At 39.0% G+C, this 18,889-nt stretch overlaps 1 protein-coding gene across 1 annotated transcript in view; it reads right to left on the bottom strand.

Moving 5' to 3' along the window:
• Window positions 1-18,889, bottom strand: part of ST18 (ST18 C2H2C-type zinc finger transcription factor) — a 210,571-nt gene that overhangs the window by 74,482 nt on the left and 117,200 nt on the right. Inside the window, exon 4 of the mRNA XM_043539630.1 lies at window positions 17,291-17,321. Within this exon, the coding sequence (XP_043395565.1) occupies window positions 17,291-17,321 (31 nt within the window). The remainder of the gene's footprint in view (window positions 1-17,290; window positions 17,322-18,889) is intronic.

Raw genomic sequence — 18,889 nt, 5'->3', positions numbered from 1 at the left:
CACCTGCTCCCTCATTCCTCCTCACTGGGTGGTAGGATCCAGTGTCAGACTGAACTATGAACAGAGTGATGCCGCTTCAGGTAAGAGAGTCAACCCTCATTCCTTGGCTCCAGGATCTGAGGCGATTTAACCCCATGCCAGACCCAATTAATGCTTGGTAGTTAAAGGATGGGTCAGCCTCCTCATCCTCTAATATTAACTTTAATTCAGTTGTAGGCTGCAGGTTTAATTCCTAATCAAGTTACAGTCAATATTTTACCTTACAGCAACAGAACAATTGGAAACCTTTGTTATACATTTGTATCACGCGATACTCTGGAATATACAGTGACAGTCAAATGCTACTGTCCTCTTATCATTGTCTCAGCTAGGTTACACAGATCCTCCTCTCTCACAAGTGAACCAGTGGCAGTAAAGCACTCAGTCACTGCCATCTATTACGTATATTGTGGTTTTCTACAATGAGTTTTAAGGTTTTTATTTTATTCCATTTTTAACAGTGCAAAAGTACTGAAAAAGCAGAAATACTTAAGGATTCCTTCCTCCCCCTGTCCAGAATTTGCAGTCTTCTTCTATGGCTGTTTGTTGGTTACCTAGGAAACAGATGCAGATGGAATTTGATTGGCTGTCTTAACAGAGTAACTGTGAGAGCTATAACCAAAGTTTTAGGTTGTAGATGTGTGAGTGCAACACACAGAAAATGTACACTCTTGAGAATTACATAAATCATATTTCAAAGATGGTGATGGGTGGCAGCAATTGGTAACACCTAGTGCACAAAAGGAGAGGTCTCTCTCTTAGGGACACATGATGAGACTGATTACATGGCAGTTGAATGGACACTGGCTCTGGGCTAGAGGTTGATTTTATTGGTGAAATCAACCAAAGACATTGAAGGTAATTGCAAGCAATGCAAGCGATGCCAATGATGGAAGGCAAAAACTTAGAGAGCAGCTAGCCTGACCAATACAATGGATGAAGAGAAATGATACTATTAATAGCACAGCATTTGCTGGAACACTGGTAGTTGGAGACCAGTTTAAATAGTGTTAAGATGATAGGCAGTACTATGCGACTTAAAGAATTACAAAGACTCAAGGAGCATGTGTACATTTTGTAGCTCCAGAGAGCTAAGAGGGATAGAGTGCCCAGCCTGGGCTGCTGTCAATAGGAAGAGAGACAGAGCCATGAAATTACTATGCTGTTTCTTCATAGATAGAAGATACAAGTTGGCGTCTTTACAGGAGTGAATTGGAACACCCAAGTCTTCACTGAAGGTCAAAATTCAGGGATTTGTGTGGCATTTCTAATTCCATGCAGTTATTTACTGAATGTGAAAACACTCGGCTTTCCCTACTATACTCAAAGATACATCACAGAAAGTGGGCCACTGTATAGTTCTCTGAATATAATTGACATGGCTCCTCCATATATGTTCAAATGTACTTAGCAGACATTACTGTTATTTGAAGGGGGAAAAGGTGATGCAATTTCTGGCAGAGAATACTAATTTTGTGAGGCAGCATGCGTTGCCCAGACTGAACTGTGAAGCCTGAGTCCCTACCAGGTTTACTTCCTTGAGAGATAGAAAGAGGCACCCAAACAAGGCGATGGGATGGGATGGGATGGGCTAGTAGCCTGGGTATGATTCTGTCTGAGACCATAGGTTGGTATTCAGGGGGGCTAACCTCTCCTGCCACCACAGCTATACTTCTTCTATTTTTCATGTGCTAGCTCAATCAGACCTAGTGTGGGTATGTGTTTTAGAGCTGGGATTTACACTTCCAGCTCTAGAGTAGATGTGCAGCACAGGACTCGCAGCCCAAGAGAAGAGGAAGCTAAGCTGCCTTTGCACCCTCCCAATCCAGGGTTGTTCTGTGTCCCCTGTGTAACACAGACAGACCTGGGGACCTTTATAAGTTACATAGCCTGGCTCCCACTGCCTGTGTGCTGCATTGCTGCCCAGAATCCTTGTAGCCCTGTATCCTGATACCTCACACCAAAACACAAGGAAGGAGGATGAAAGTCCCCCCTACAACCCTGCCACAACATATCCACTGTGCCAGGGCTTGCAAGGGGATCCTCAGAAGACAACCTTACAGCTGTCTACCCCAGTGCCTGTGCTGGGAGAATCTTTCTCTGGTCATACATAGGGCTTGTAGGGCCCCTTATGCTGCTCTGGCACTTTGACTAGGCTAAAGGAGATGAAACAAATGTGAAGATTTCACCCACTATGTTTATCATCATGGTGCTAATCATGCTCCCTTTGAAATTAAGGGCAAAATCTCAACTAACTTGAATGGGCACAAGGGTGAGCCCTAGTTAGTTTTTACTCTTAAATATTTGTGAGGAAATAAATGTATGAATGGGCTAACTTAACTGAAGGGGAAAGCTGGTTCTAGTTGCTGTGTGGAGAGATTTTTGGAAAATTGAGCATGTGTATACATTTATTTTATAACAATAAAAATACTGAGAATAATATTCAGATGTAGAAGTTATTTCTAACTAGGGCAATGGCATGTAAAAACAGTGTGTGATGAGTAAAAATTACATTATTTTACAAACAATTCTAGTCAGTCACATGTTGGATGATATTCTGAGGTCTTCTGGCAGTGGGAAAGCACATTCAAGAAGACTGAAACCTAAAGATAAACAATTGGATCATTAACCCAATTAAGACTCGTTTAGGCATGAAGGAGACATTTGAATACTGTTTTTCACTCTACAGTGCTATTTTTGTGTGATAACAAGAACCGTCTGACGTTCAGTCATGGATGACTTGTGACTTTATGCAAGTGTTAAAATAATCTGTTCAGCTAATAGGGAATCCAATGTGAGATATTACATTTGAGAAAATGGGTTAGTTCCATTGATTTGTGATTGGCTGACAAGATACTGAACACAATTTGCCCTGACTGCTAAGTTGTGGTCAGCATCATGCTATCTAAATCAATTGTTCACAATTGTGTTCAAACATCATAACATTCTGTAATGCAGATAAGGCCTCAGTAACTCAGAAACCAGTCTATAGACATTCAGATCCTTATTCCTATCAGACACACAGGGCCAGATTCTTGATTCCACTCAGGCAGAGCACAGTGACCAGGTTCTGGTTGTAAATGGCCAGCAAAGAATCCCTCCAGTGAAGGCTAACTCCCTCACAGTGTAAAACTGGCAAAGCCAGTTCCTCCCACTCCCAACATAGGGATCACATTAGGAGAGGGAGGGATAAAGCAAGGAAAAGGCATGATGGAGGTCTGATTTGCTACAGAGATTCTCCAGTGGCTGAAGGTCCTTTACAGACCGTGTTCCAGTGACATAAGTAGGAGCAGCTTAGAGGCTGCCGTAACTCATGCTGGAGCTGGAAAGTATGATTCTTTGATGGTTCCTTCCTCTCCCCTGTACTGAATGAAACACAGACAGAGGGAAAAACTGAGCCCACCATTTTGTTTTTCATGAATGAGACAGACCTTCTATCAGGTTTCTTAAGTACATATTTGAAAAGAATTTAAATCAATAAACATATCAAGCAAAGTCAGGCATCTTCAATCAGAATTGGGGAACTGATGTATTCTTTTGAAAGGCTTGGTAGACAAGTCCTATTTGGAGGACATTTTGCACTTGGGGCAGCCTGGGACTGCAAATCAGTGGAATTACTCCTCCTTTATACAGGTGTAACTGAGATCAGACTAAAAGAAAAGGAGTACTAGTGGCATCTTAGAGACTAACCAATGTATTTGAGCATAAGCTTTCGTGAGCTACAGCTCAATTCATCGGATGCTGTAGCTCACGAAAGCTTATGCTCAAATAAATTGGTTAGTCTCTAAGGTGCCACTAGTACTCCTTTTCTTTTTGCGAATACAGACTAACACAGCTGCTACTCTGAAACCTGAGATCAGACTCTATCCTGATTTATACAAAATAAATAGATAAATGTTATCTGCATAACAGAGATGTCAGACTGGTGGTATTCCTGCTCTCCCATTTGCCTCTCTCCTTCCTCCTTGGACACCATAGTGATGGGTGTTGTATGAATGTCTTAGTAAATCACTGATCAGGTAAGAGTGATTATTAGATACATCTGCCATTACTTGGTACAGTCATTGAGCCAAATTCAGGCTGAAGTAAGTGGGGGTAGCTCCCAGGGGAGTCTTTGAGCCACACTGAGCAGTGACTTAAATGATGGACCATAAATGGGATGGGTGTAAGTGCTCAACTAACATATAGAAAGTTGCACTGATTTAACTTTCAACAGGTTTGTATGTTATTGAATGTAACTTACCAGTTGACAGGATGGAAAATAGAGTTTGGAACGGGGGAAATTGTACCAGGAAACTTTAACTTGTGTCTCATCATCACCTGAATTCCTGACCCAGATTCAGACCTGGCATAAATGGGTACAACTCTAGTAGATTTTAAGGGGAGTTACACCCACTTATGCTAGGTCTAAAAATACCCAGCACACCAAATCAGAAGATGCATTTTTTTACTAACACCTGTTTGACCAACTTACATTGTTGTATTACTTACACAGACATTATACTAATGCTGAATTTGACCTGCTGAATTTCTCTGGACCTTTAGCACTCATTCTTTCCCACCACTTACTTTCAAAAGCTTCATTTTCCTAAGTCACTGTTCTTTCTGGTACCATATCATTTGATACATTTAATTTTCCCCCTTTGATTTAGCAATCTGTTGATATGGATGATTTTCTTCTCTTACTTTTCTTGAATAATCACTGAAATGAATCCATGGACAGCAAAGAAGAAAGGGCTACTAAAGCCGAGGAGCAGGGAAGAGGACCAAAGAGTAAGTGGAAAACCAGAAGGATGGTAGTGTGGCAAAGCTTCACATAGAGTGAAATTGTTCGGGGGGTACAATACAGATTGGTGAAGTTTGACAAAAGGATTAGAAGAAACCTTTTGAGGCTTAGAGGAAAAAGCTGAAAAGACCTGATTCTGTTCTCTCATGCCAATACATAATTTGATTCACTTTGGTAGAGTTACTCCTGATTTATTCTAGAGAATCAGGTCCCAAGAAAGTACTGGAGAAACAAACGAACATCATATTCGGGTACAGTGGTTGAATCAGGAAGAACAGGAGAGCAATTGAAGACAGTGTGAGGAGCAGGATCTAGGAGGACCACAGTACAACCATGAGAATGGAATGAGTGGGGTGAGGGTGCTCCCTCAGCCACCAGGTATGCCGCACTGCCTGGTCCATTTGCATGGTGTCTCATTCACAACATACACACAGTCCGTTTCTTTTCCCCATGTGTGCCTTTAATTTTTAGGTTCCAAGCACTGCAGAACGCAGCATAGGCATGTGTCAGAAGGAGCTTGCCACCCCACCATAAAAGATTGAATCCCACTAAGCCTGCAGTCATCTCTGTGACACTATTACCTAAATGATCAAGGTGCTATAGCTAGCAATCTGTCACGCCTTGGAACAACGATAGGTTAGGCTTGGGAAACATGAGCTGGGAAAGCCAAAAGAGCATCAGAATGTTGGCATATAGCAGGAGGAGTGTGGAATTTCTGTGAATTGTCTATTGTGAAATCTCCGCCCCCACCCTTTAAATGACAAAGATATCTTCCTGGTCTTGAGACTAAAGGGGATTGGAATCAGACCCAATAAAAATAAAGAGCCAGATATTGAGCTCAGTGGAGTGATGATGATTTATCCCATCTGAGGATCTGGCAAAAAATACATATATTTGATTATGCATTTATATACAACAATAGAGTGGATCATATCTTGGAAGGTGCTGAGTATCTGCAACTCCCATTGATTTCAGTGGTAGTGACAGATTCTCAGGAGCAGTCAACTCTTGGTCCAGTAATATAATAATAATAATCCAACAATAACAACATTTATATTTCCCAATTTCTACCATCTCTCACAAGGAAATAAAAGTATTTCTCCCCATTCTGTCTTCAACAGATACATCTACTTGGCTCACAGCTTTGTGAAAGGATATGAAAGTACGGTGTTTGTTTCTGTGGGTTACTGGAGAATATTTTGGAGTTGAAGGAACCCATACAGATAGAAGGAGTTACCACTGAACAAGGCCAAATTTCTTCCCATAGTGAGAAGTCATAGGAAGAGTTCAATTTAGGGCTGCATGAGGGAAGGACGAATACACAGACTGAACAGAGATGAAAGGAGTGCACAGAAAGGATGGGGAGGAAGATAAAAGGGAAATAAGGATTTATGGACACTAATATAGAGGAAAATAAGCTCAATAACATGGGGATTATTAAAGTTACTACATATACAAATGAAAAGTTTAGCAAAGAAGAAAATAAGAGCGCTCAAGGGATATACATAATGATATAGAGAAAAATGTATCATAACTAAAGTCTGACTGGAATGTGATATTAAAGGATATAGTTCATTTAAAAAAGACAAGCAGGAAAAGTAAATGAGGTGATACAGCCTTATTGGTGAAAGAGGATTTATTAGCCCCCATAAGAGGAGATTGGGGAGAAATGCGTAATGGTGTTGAGTCATTATGCGTTGAAGTTGGCAATGTTTCAAACAGTAAACTAATGTTATAGGCCACTTGACCAAAAGGAACAACTGGACTGTGAAATGACTGAGCAAATAAAAAGAAGCATGTAAAAAGATCAGAGTGATAATAAGTCAGCAATAATTCAGGAAAAGGCATGCTATCTAAATGAAATCGACACATGCCTGAAGCTGATTGTGAAGCATGAGGCTAAATGCCAAGTACCTTCAGACCCCAATATGTACACATATTTTAGTTAGACCATAGGCCCAGAAGTACAGTAGTGTGGTTCTATAACGGCTTTTTCATTTTTCTTTAAATACCATGCTTGCGTAATGTAATATGAGTTAAACAGAGGACTCTCCACCATGAAGGAGATCATTAATAACAACAGGACAGAAAAAAAAATATTTTTTTCACTACTTTTTATTTTCTGACTCATTTCAACTGTTTGTAAACCATGATGCACTATTGGTATTACAATCATATAAAAACATAAGAACAGCCATACTGAGTCAGAACAAAGGCCCATCTAGCCCAGAATTCTGTCTTCTGGCAGTGGCCAATGCCATGTGCACCAGAGGAAATGAACAGAACAGGTAATCATCAAGTGATCCATTCCCTGTTGCCCATTCCCAGCTTCTGATAAACAGCGGCTAGGGAATATAGTAGCCTAAAGAAAGAGAAAGTGCTGATGAAAATATTACTGGAACCCAAGCTACACTGATCTACGATACAACTCTGTAGTCCTTGTAAACACAAAGGGGAGTTTTGTATCCATGAAGGCTGCAGATTTGGGCCCTAACCAAATGGACAATTTAAATTCAACAAAGGTCAGTTTTGGGAACATTATTTTTTTGCTGACTGGAGCCAAAAAAACTCTTCAACACAGTAGTACAAACGGAATCAAGGAAAAATGACTAATGACCAAATCCTAAAGTCCTAATCCAGTTTTCAGTCAGTCCCTTACTCAGGTGAATTTCAGTGGAACAACTGACTTCACTGGGAGCCTGAGCAAGAATTTGGCTAAAGCTTTTAGAGAACAAAACAGTAAAGAACATCCACATGATTCTGGGGTGCCCTAAACATGGTAAATCATACACCGTGGCTCTGCAGCAGGGTGTGAGGTCAGCCTGCTACAAACAGTGAATGCTTAAAAAAAGTTACCTTAGAAAAAACATGCTGAGTAGATCACTGTTTGTTGGAGATCTTGTGAAAATCCAAACCTTCCTCTTTTGTGCACTCCAGAGGCAGTGGGAATTTAAGCTGTCCACTTGCCCAGGATCCAAACCTGTTCCATTGTTGCTTCTGTCTGAAACCCTTGTCATGGCTATGCTGGCCCTGTGGGTTTCTACAGCTTTATAAAGCTGGAATAATATTTAAAGAGTTAAAAATATCTCTTTGGAATGTTGAAAGAGTCCTTGTTGTATATTTTTGGCCCATAAGATAAGACTACAGTTACAGTTGCAGAGAAATTGAGAATAATTAAACGTTTTTAATTAAATTGAGCATTTAAAGGGAAAAGACAAAACCCAGAAAATATGATGTTGGTGTTGGGGAAGAAGCCTTAAAGATGACTGGCTAGAAATAAATATAGTAGACATAAAAAACTCATCTAGGAAAAAGGAAGCTCATAATATGTTTATCAGTTATTGGACATATTAATTACTGACAGAGGAAGTTAATACATTTCGTAGCTAAAAACATTTAAAAATAAAAATGGAGATAATGTATCAAACAAAACAAAATGGAATAGGGAGATAAAACATAAAATAAACCCTTTATACACTGTAAATAAACCCAACACATAAAGATAGGCAATACTACAGGTAGCAAAGAATAGGCATGGAAAGTTGGGGAGAAATGAGCCTGAATTCATTTTGCATTTTAGTATCTACAAGACTTAGACAAATTATTCATTTTAAATATTATGATTTGCAAACGCAGCCATACAGAGGCTTAAATATAGTATCAGATGCAGATCTTTATTTCTGCTCATTCATTAAGTGATTTGTTCTACCCACTAGATAGTTAAGGCAAACAATTGTCAACCTATGAATTGTTTGCAAAATATTCAGTTCATTATTTGTTGTTTGTGGTCTGTATTTGGTCATCAAAATCATGTGATATTATTTCTGCTCCCTGACTGGATGACAAACTTTTAACATGGGAGGACAATGCATAACAAATAAGGAGCTCACATACATGCATATTCATACAAGGAATTGCTCACATACATCCATGAATATCTTTGTTTGCATGTCACTTTAGGTATTTGTATGAAGAACAGCCATTGTTTGAATTTGTGTGTGAACAAAAACTCATTGATATGAGTATTTGAAAATGGAAAATTTGGGGCACAATCAAACATTGAATTTAAACAAATATTCTTGTTTTGGTAGTAGTAATTTGCAATATTAAAAAAAAAGTGTAAGTTAACATCCCAGAGATGCAATATATTTTCCTGGAGTAAGGAAGTAGTGAGAGGGGACTATGAAATGGGTAAAAATGTTAGGTCCAGCAATGCACCAAAGCAAAAAAAAGCAGACAGTTAGAATTATGAAAAGTTGCCAAAGCTGTAAGCCCAGCCTTTTGATGACTAATTAAGGGGGGACTGGAAGATGGAGAAAGAAACAAGGGAGGATCTTAGACACCGCAGACCTGTAAACTGGGCTGCAGTTATGTTTTATATTTATAACTCGTTTTATTAGTGGTAATGAGAACGGTTGACATACAGGATGTAATAATAAGGATAGGTGAATTTCAGCATTAATATTTTATTAGTGCTGTGAACAGCATACATTTGCCTCATTCTAAACTGCACTGCATAGTGATCATTGGGCTTTTTGTACTTTGGAATCAAATATCAGTGAAAACAGAAACAGATTTTTTTAATGTCAGTTTTAGTGAGAGAGTCCTCATTGATTTTTAGGAAAAAGTTCAGGTTTAGCAACTTTTACCCCAAATTCTTTAAGAACATCATAACATTGGCAGAAAGGGATCAAACAATGGACAAAATTTATATGGGTTTCAGGAAAGTGTGAGAAACTATTGTATCAAAAAGCATGGGACAGCAAGAAGAGGATGATCATTTTAATGGCTCTCTGACATTCTATTTTCTAATAGGCTCAGGATTGGGGAGACAGGATGAAAAAAATCTTTCCCTGAGTAGAGAGTGAACAGTACACAAGCATTACTTGTCTCTTTGTCTTTAACGCAAACAAAAGTTTAAGACATTGGGTGTGGTGGCACTAAGCTTAGAGCTCTTTAATGCAAGATTGGATGTCAACAAAACCAACATCATTCATAACTTTGTCTCAGATGAAATTCATGAATTTAACTATATCACTGAAAGCTGTTTGAATGACAGTGGGGCTCTACTCTGGCAGAGCTTGATCCAGCCCATTACGCAGAACATCGTGATCCTAGAGAAACCTGAGGAGGACAACTGGCAATATTTTCTACATCCAACCCTCAACTGCAGGAAGGACCTCTGGTCATGGACAGAATCATCTGAGAGTGTGCTCCCAATATGCAATTTCCTGAGGCAAAGTCAATGTAGATATCCTTGCAGTGTATATACCACTGTGCAACCTAATTGGCTTCCTCTCGGAATTTACGGAGGTGCTATCAAGCCATGTAGTAGATTCACCATGACTCTTCATCTTGGGAAATACATTAAAGATTATTAGGTGCTCGAATACTACACTATAAGTATGATAGACAGATTTCAGTGTCCACATGGTTCATGCCCCAAACATGACAAACATGGACTTTTTACAGGTACTCTCCACATCTACACATCTTTACCTCCAACATAAAAGGGGATACAAACTTGATCTTCTCTTCAGTTTGAGAGTTATAACTGGGAGCATAAGAAATACTGTATTACAGTTATATCATTGCCTTCCTCAAGCAAAGATAGGAGCTTTCCCATCTGTCCGGAGGCAGAATAATTTTGCCAGTCTGCTTTTGGAAACTATCAAATTCCACTGGTTTCTAGAACTCCAAGCTAGAAACTAGTAATCAGCCATAGGTCCAAACCATCAATAGGCCAGTAGGACACTGTAACCCATCTTCTGTCCACAGCTGTTTAGTTGATGGCCCCTAAATATCTCCTCCCCAACATCATTATGCTTCATTGATGTCCTGTAGCATATAAAATGGGAAGGAATATGTTTTGAAATGCACAGATGAAGAAATAAATCTGAATTGGACTGATAAATTAGTATAATCAAATGCTACTGAAGGAGACTATTAAAGTCCTTTTTAGCATTTATCCCTATTTATGAAAAGTCTGAGCCAATAGAATTGGTCTGGATAGTAGGGTGTCTAAGGAATCCAGAATGTCTTCACATAGTTTCAGACTTAAATACCTCTAAGTGTAAACAGTTATGCTACTTTGCAGAAAAGCTCAAGTGACTCCAAGACTATCTCACTCTCTGGGAGCAGAACTGGAGCCAAAGGGGGGAACCATACTACTTTCCCTAACTGAGTTTAGGCCAGTTACATAAGCTGTGGTTCTAAGGGTGCTGGGGAAAGCCTGAGTCAGCAGATTCAAAAGGCATCCTTGCTCCTCATGGCTAATCAAAACCAGTAAGGAATTGATAAAGTCTACGTAAAATAGCTTACCTACCAGGAATTCAGAGCATGCAACAGCCCCATGCAAGCAAGAAACCATAACTTGGTGCAACCAGCCTCACCAACTACTGCCCCACCTCTAATCTGTTTTCTTGAGTAAGACCACCAAGAAGGTAGTGGCTAACCAACTGAAGCAACATCTCAACACTTATTTTTTCACCTCATTACACCCCTTGTATGTGCTGGGATATCAATCTTTGCCTCATTTTTCCACTTTTCTTACAACCCTCTCCATGCTGCCCCTTATGCATGGAAAAACCCTTCTGAGCTGGTCTGCAAGGCTATTGCCCTCTTCACATGCAAATCCTTTCTAGAGATCTACTTCTGCCATGAAGCCTATGAAAAGTTAGTCACGAGCAATTACAGTTATCTATTTTTATATATAATGAGAACAAACACATCTGCTTCATCATACACTAAAATTTTATGAGTAGCTATGTCATCTACCACTATAAATCTCTGCCCTTCCTTTCTCCACATTTTCTAGACTATTGTTTTGTTATCACCTTCAATCCATCAATGTCTGAAATTTGATTGTAAGTTTAATGGGGCAGGGATCATGTCTTCTCATCTGTACTGTGAGGCACCCAACATGCTACTGGGCACTGTAAAATAATAATAATTGTTTAGACCCCTTCCAGTATGACTTCAGAATGCAGTTTGGCATGGATACAGCATTAATTATGCAGATGAACTATGTCTTGAGGGCTCTGGGCAAGGACCAGACTTTCATTCTACTGCTGCAAGACATACTGGGCTCCTTCAACATTGCTAATTATGATATTGGCTTACTGGCTTAATTCCTTCCTATCAGAGAGATAGCAGAGGGTGTGATGGGCTGTTGTTTCTTCTCACCAAGAGAACATCCTCATTGAATTCCATGGAGCTCTGTCCTATCATTTCTCTCTTGCCACTAATATGTTGATGATATCCAGCTCTATCTGTCTCTCACTCAAAGTGGACAGGTCAGCCCTTCTGCTGTTCTAGAGTGTGAAGGAATAAGGGTTCTGCATAAAAAAAAAAGAAGCTGGCTCAAGAGGTGATCTGGTGGGATGTGAAAGTATTTGTAGAAGTAGCAGAAACTGTGACTTTATCCATCATTGAGGAAATCTGCTCTCCATTTGTCAAGGTAGTTTGAAATCTTGGGATCCTAATGGAATCTCCTTCCTTAGAAGTTTTTAAGGTCAGGCTTGACAAAGCCCTGGCTGGGATGATTTAGTTGGGGATTGGTCCTGCTTTGAGCAGGGGGTTGGACTAGATGACCTCCTGAGGTCCCTTCCAACCCTGATATTCTATGATTCTATGACTCTTCACTAATCACAAATATTTAGATACCAGCAGCCACCCAGAATGTTTGCTTTCACCTTCAGCTAGCCAGGAGATTGCACTCTTTCCATTTAGATATGGACCTAGCCAAAATGATTCATTATTTTGTTATTTCAAACCTGGATCAGTCCAATTTGCTTTCCCTTGGTCTGACCCAGATGTCAGTCCCTAAAATACAGATGGTTCAATATACCATCTATCCCATCTGTCAGGTGGAGCAGACTAATGAGAATATATCACACTAATACTCCCAAGTCTACTATAGCTTTCAGTCCAATACTGAACACAGTTCATGATCCTGGTCCTTTAAATTTCTAAGATCTCGAGATTCAAATTATCTTAAAGTCAGCCTCTTCTTTCTTTCCATTTCACCACAGCAGTTGGTTTCAACAGGGATGCGATGACTGAGAGATACCAGGTTCAAACATGAATTGGTTTCTTCTCATGAAGGATTGTTGGTGTCTTTTTTAATTTAGGAAATGATGCTTAGATACCACACTATCTAACATCTGCAGTATCTGAATAATGATGGGAGCCTTAGAAAAGTGAAATATTAATAAAATAATAGTAAAGATGATGCATGAAGAAATCAGTTCAAAACAACTTAGACAGTTTTAGAATTTTGGGTACCTAAGTGGATTGCAGAATTCATTGTAAAGAAGTTTAAGGTGAGGATATTGGGGATAAAGAGCCCTAAAGGTCTGATTCTTCTCTCATTTACCCCGATATAAATCACGTGTAACTTCACTGGAGTCAATGGAATTACATCAGCATAAAGCCAGTATAATGAAAGGAGAACCAGGGCCTTGAGGGAATGTCTACACTTCAGCTGGGAGGTGTGATTCCCAGAAGATATAGAGAGACTTGCACTAGCTCAGCTTGAACTAGTGTGCTAAAAATAGCAGTGTGGATGTTGCAGAATGGACAGCAACTTGGACTATCTGCCCAACGTCAAACCCAGGGGGCTGGGCAGGCTTGGACTCATGTGGCTAGCCCGAGTTGCCACCAGTGCCACAGTATTCACACAGCCATTTTTAGCCCACTAGCTCAAGCTGAGCAAACATAAGTCTGTGTATTTATGCTGGGAAACGCACCCCCTAGCAGCAGTGCAGACATGCACAAAGGTTTTGTCCACACTGCCCTGCAGCTTGGACTATGGGGATTTGAATAGCCACAGATGCCAAAGTGCTGCACAGTAACTCTCCTGCGAAGACACTGCGGGCATGAACTAAAAGGTCATGTTTGAAGTGGACTGCATTAATGTGAATTAGGAACCTTTTAGTTCATGCCTGAAATGGCCACACAGGGGAGTTACAGCACAGTACTTTGGTCCACACTACTATTCACAGCCCCGTAGTCCAAGCTGGGTGTAGGCAGTGCAGATATAGCCTAAGAAACTCTATCTGAATGAGAGAATATAACTCAGAATCCATAACAGGAAACAGACCAGAAAGTGATACAGGATAATAGAAAAAAACCCTCACAAATCTTCTGCACCATATTTGGCAACAGTGAAAGGGACACATTGGCCTTGGGGTACCTTACAGAATATATATTGGCAGAAGTTATTCTGGCACTGTGTAAAACTTTACAGTGAGACTAGAGTTGAAATAGCATGTGTGATTCAGACCAGTGTATCATAGGAAGGATGACGTAACGAAAGGAACCAGTTGAGAGGGCTCAAAGTAATTATGTGTTTGGGAATTAGGAAGTATGTAAAAAGATGCAAATGTTTGGCTTACAAAGCCTGAGGGAAAAAAAGAGGCAAGAGGATCAGATAAAGTGGCATAAGATTCTGAAAAGAAAGGAATGGGTTGATGCTATAAATTGTTTGATATAGTAACTGGTTCAAAACCAGTCATGAAAATAAAGAGGAAGAGGGTGTCAATATTTAAAATAGCCAGGCAGAATTTCTTTGTATAAAATATGGTTCCTAGGTCAACTGATGAAACCTGGGGAAAGGGAAAATGTTCTTCCCACTACATGGCTTAAATTCATGGCTCCACTGAAGTCAATGGAGGTTTTGCCATTGACTTCAATAGGATTAGAATTCCACTCTATATTTCTACTCTGCTTTAGAGATCTTAGACTTCTATCATGAAGTAATATCTTTATGAAATTGGCATTCTTCTTCCCTTTATGGAGTGTTTAATCTTTGGACACGTGAAGCCCGTTTCTTCCATATCTAACATAACCACTGAAACAGATCAGTCAGTCAGAGAGGGCCCCAAAGCTTTAGAGTGCAAACCCTTTAAAGCTGACTGATGATGAACTTTCTGAGCACACACAGTGATTCTCCTTACACCATTTCAGAAAGCTCAGTTTTGCCACTGACTTCAGTTAAGAAGTCCTGAGCACCCCTGGAGTTCACATGAAATAGATTTTCAAGTACTATCACATTTTCTGGGTCTAACTTGTTCATATAACTTCATTGATAGTAACCTTTCATTTAGCTTCATTGTTTCTTTATGATTGTAAAACATAACTTCTAAAATTAGAATAGGGTGACAAAAGATGTAGAACCACTCAATGTTATGAAATTAATAGTAATACAATTTGAGCGTGTAAGCTTATGTAGTGTCTTTCATACAGAAGTATCTCAAGGCACTTTAAAATAAAAACTCAATAAGAAGTGAAAAAGTGCTCTGTCAGATGGGATAAACCAGGGGAAAGGGTAAATTAATTAAGCTTGGATTTAAACCAGTCAACACACCATTTTGAACGTTGGTCAGAACAGAGACAGGTTCCAAGTATCTGTTTCTAAAACCCAGTAAATTAAATGATATTTTCAATCTTGATTTCCTGGGGGCGATTTGCAATTGTTCTTTTATAATTTCATAGGTAAGAGTAACAAGACTAAAATGTATGCACTACATTTTCAAAAAACAGTCTATGCCTCCCTCATTATATGTAATTTTTGCATACACAATTTTTTGTGCTCAAATGTTTTTGTTATCTGATTTGTACATACACATGGCAATCTGACTAGACACCAACTATCTCATTTGCATGTGCTAATATTGGGTTTTGTTGTCCCAAAATTCCAAGTATAATGAGGTTGGATTAAACCCTTGTTGAATATTTATCACTATATTTCAAACAGGTGTATGTTTCTTCATGTTCTGGCAGAAAGAGTGATATGTGAAATGGAAGTTGCTAAGATAGTATGTGTTTCACAGAGAACACCAAAATTGCTTGGGAAAACCTAGTAAACTAGTAATGCATAAATTACAGCTTCCCTGGTGTTGAAGAAACTTACACATCTTCTATTTTTCAAACATTTTTCTCTTATGAACACATGGACCATCCTCATTTTTGGATGACTGCCTCTTCAGATTAACGCATCCTTCTGGTGCATAAATTAGGGATGCACAGAGGGAAAAGGAGACACTCTAAATCTCAGGAAACATGAAGCAGTACAGACGAATGTGGTAGAGTTGAGTGAATAATTCACAATAAATAATTATCTGATAAATTAGCCTATCTTTCTGTTCACAGAATATCTGAAAGCAGCTTAGGAGTTCCTGATATTTACTCATCATTCAAGTTTATTCTACAAACATTTGTTTTTTATTCTATGGATCAATTGCAAACAATTTGCTGTAAGTATTCTCTACTTAGCATTCAAAAGTTGAGCTATTTTGCTTAGTTGTGATTGGCCAGATAAGTCATATGGTAGTTTCTGTTCTCTGGTTGGATGAGAACACAAGCATTTATTTTCTACGTGTCAATAAAACTCACTAGTTCACATGCCTGTTGAAGAGGTTTGATCTTGGCCATATTGAATTCATTAAAAAACTCCAGTGAATACTGTGGAAGACATTTTGCAGTATTTACCCACCTGCTGTTGTGTGCTCCTTTTGTCATAATTGCTGACAAAGCCCTAAGAAACTAATGTAATCTCCTGACAATATTTTTCATGATGGAACCTTTGCATATATATCAATCTTGCTACTTGCTTCTATCTGAAGTTCTAAAGTTCTATTCCTAATATTGAACCTGAACTGATTGCGCTTTTCTTCTGGGGAAGTTACTCTTCAAGAACTTGTAGTTATTCCATAGCTCGTTCTGAGAGAGATTTGTGAACAGTTAATAGAAACTCCACTACACATTTCTTAAAATATGTATGAATTTCAGAAAATAAACATTAAACAGACAGTTTATTTCACTATCCTCAGGTATTATGGTTAAATGTATAATTCAGATGTTAATCATTTAACAAATTATTGAGGATCAGAAAGATCCCTGTCAAATTTATGTTTTTGACAAGATTGTCATGGTTTATGGAAATATGGAAAAGATCAGCCTTATTTTGTACTAGTTCAATAAAATACAAAACTTCAGCAGGTAACTGATGGCAAATAAACAAATTATGCATGTTCAGCTGACAACAATTTACAAAGCCTGGCTATTTTGCAAAAGTTATTAACTAAACCTATAAAGGTAACAACATTTCATAGAATGCTCAGTATAAGGATCCTGAGGATTAACTAGAAACTTAATAGGTTCTGGGTGCTAAAGTCAAGGGAGGTATATGCACAGAATACACCTCAGGAGCATGCCCAATTTGTATTAATTTTTAATTGTGATGAGAGAGGGTTTATTGATAACCCTTCATTTTTACTTTTGGTTCACTTAAAAAGGGAATCTTCATCAAGCACTCTTTGTAGGGTAATTAATATATCACTACATGAATGCATCATTTACTGCATTCCTTATTTTATCCAATATGCTATATATATATAAGGAATGATCCATCAGTATAATCAGATAATGAAGCTAGAAAATGTAAACTGTGTGAGTTCTTACCTGAGCTCCTGAGCTATAGAGTCCACTTGTACTGTTAATAAAAGCAGAGAGAATAAATGAATGAGTTTACATTTCCAGTCCTGTGCTTTCTGCAACCTTGCACCTGTCCCTCTGTGATGACAGAGGAGCGGCTATCAAAACACAGGTGATTCTTTATTTCATGCTAACTGCAGGATTGCAACTATTACTGGAAAATGTTGACCAAATGTGTAATTCCCAGGGTTAATTTAGATAAACCCCGCACAAGATAAAGCTGATAATCTTCAGCACAGCAAAGCAACTAAGGCACTTTTTTTATTACTGGGAGAACGATGAGAAATCTTTGTTTTTCTGAGTGGTACTTTGATTTGGGAATGAAGAAAGCTGGTGTTTACAAATACCTGCCCACACAAGGGTACGCAGCATATTGACAGAGCCAACAGGTGGTTCTAACGATTACTCATGTTGCACAGCCAGTATCAGTTGTTCCACTTCTGGGAAAATGCACTTGCTCTATTAAGCCTGTGTGTGTGTGTGTGTGTGTGTGCATGTGCGTGTGTGTACACTGAATAGAATATGTTAAATGAGACCTAGTCAATCAGATGATAGTTTCCAGCAGTCTTGGACAGCGAGAAAAGCCACACTAGGACATTGAGAGGTGCTGCAATAACTTCATTACTTTGTGGCAATAGCTCTGTTTCGGGTCTGATCCTAGTCCCACTGAAGTTTACGGGAATTTTGCCCGTTAATTTCAATGGGAACAGTATTGGGTCCTGTTTTAAAAGTTTTACATCAAGAATTAAGGGAAATTTTTCGAGCCATAGTCCTCTTTATTTCTGGGCAAAGGCTGGCATTGTTTTTAACACATCTCTGCCAATGCATCTCAGTCCTGACCTGCCATCGCAGTCCTGGGCTGAGATCCTGGTTCCATTGAAATCAATGGGAAGAGTCCCTTTGATTTCAGCTTCACTGCCTGTCTTCTCATCAGCAGAGACCACCAATTTGCAGTGGTTTGGTGATGTGCCGCTAAGGGATTAAAAACCCGCACTAACCTCACTTTCACTTTTGGTCTCAGCCACAACTTGATCTTGGAGTTATAAAATTAATGCATTTATCCCCTGTGCCAGGTAGACTCATAGTAACCCAGGACTTACTGAGCCTTGACAATACATCAAAGTACTTAATGGCCTCTTTGTCACAAGTCCTGAGCACACAGAATCTCCACTGAAATCGTGGAGAGGTGCAGGTGCTCAGCACCTCTGAAAATCAGGCCATAGGCTTTATAAGCACAATTTGCTTAGATGGCAGGCAAAATTTTATGTTTATTTGTGCATATGTTCACTTTCTTCTCACCATCAAGGGTCAGAAAAAGCATTAGGAATTAAAATGTGTAGTTGTATTGCTCGTCAATCATGTTTTCCTGGTGTTTAGATCATAAAGGGCCTGTTTACTTTGCAATATTGCATTCCCATCTGCTCCTTACCAAAAAAGAAGGGATAGCAGTAAGTATAACTTTTTAATCATAACTTTGCAGAATTAAATATAAAAATCGACTTAAAAAAAAGCCCAGTACATTCAGAGAGAATAAACAAACACTATCCTTTGATTAAAACTAAGTTT

This window comes from Chelonia mydas, chromosome 2 (genome assembly GCF_015237465.2).
Source record: "Chelonia mydas isolate rCheMyd1 chromosome 2, rCheMyd1.pri.v2, whole genome shotgun sequence".
NCBI classification, from domain to species: domain Eukaryota; kingdom Metazoa; phylum Chordata; order Testudines; family Cheloniidae; genus Chelonia; species Chelonia mydas.
This window is presented reverse-complemented; position numbering and strand designations above follow the sequence as displayed.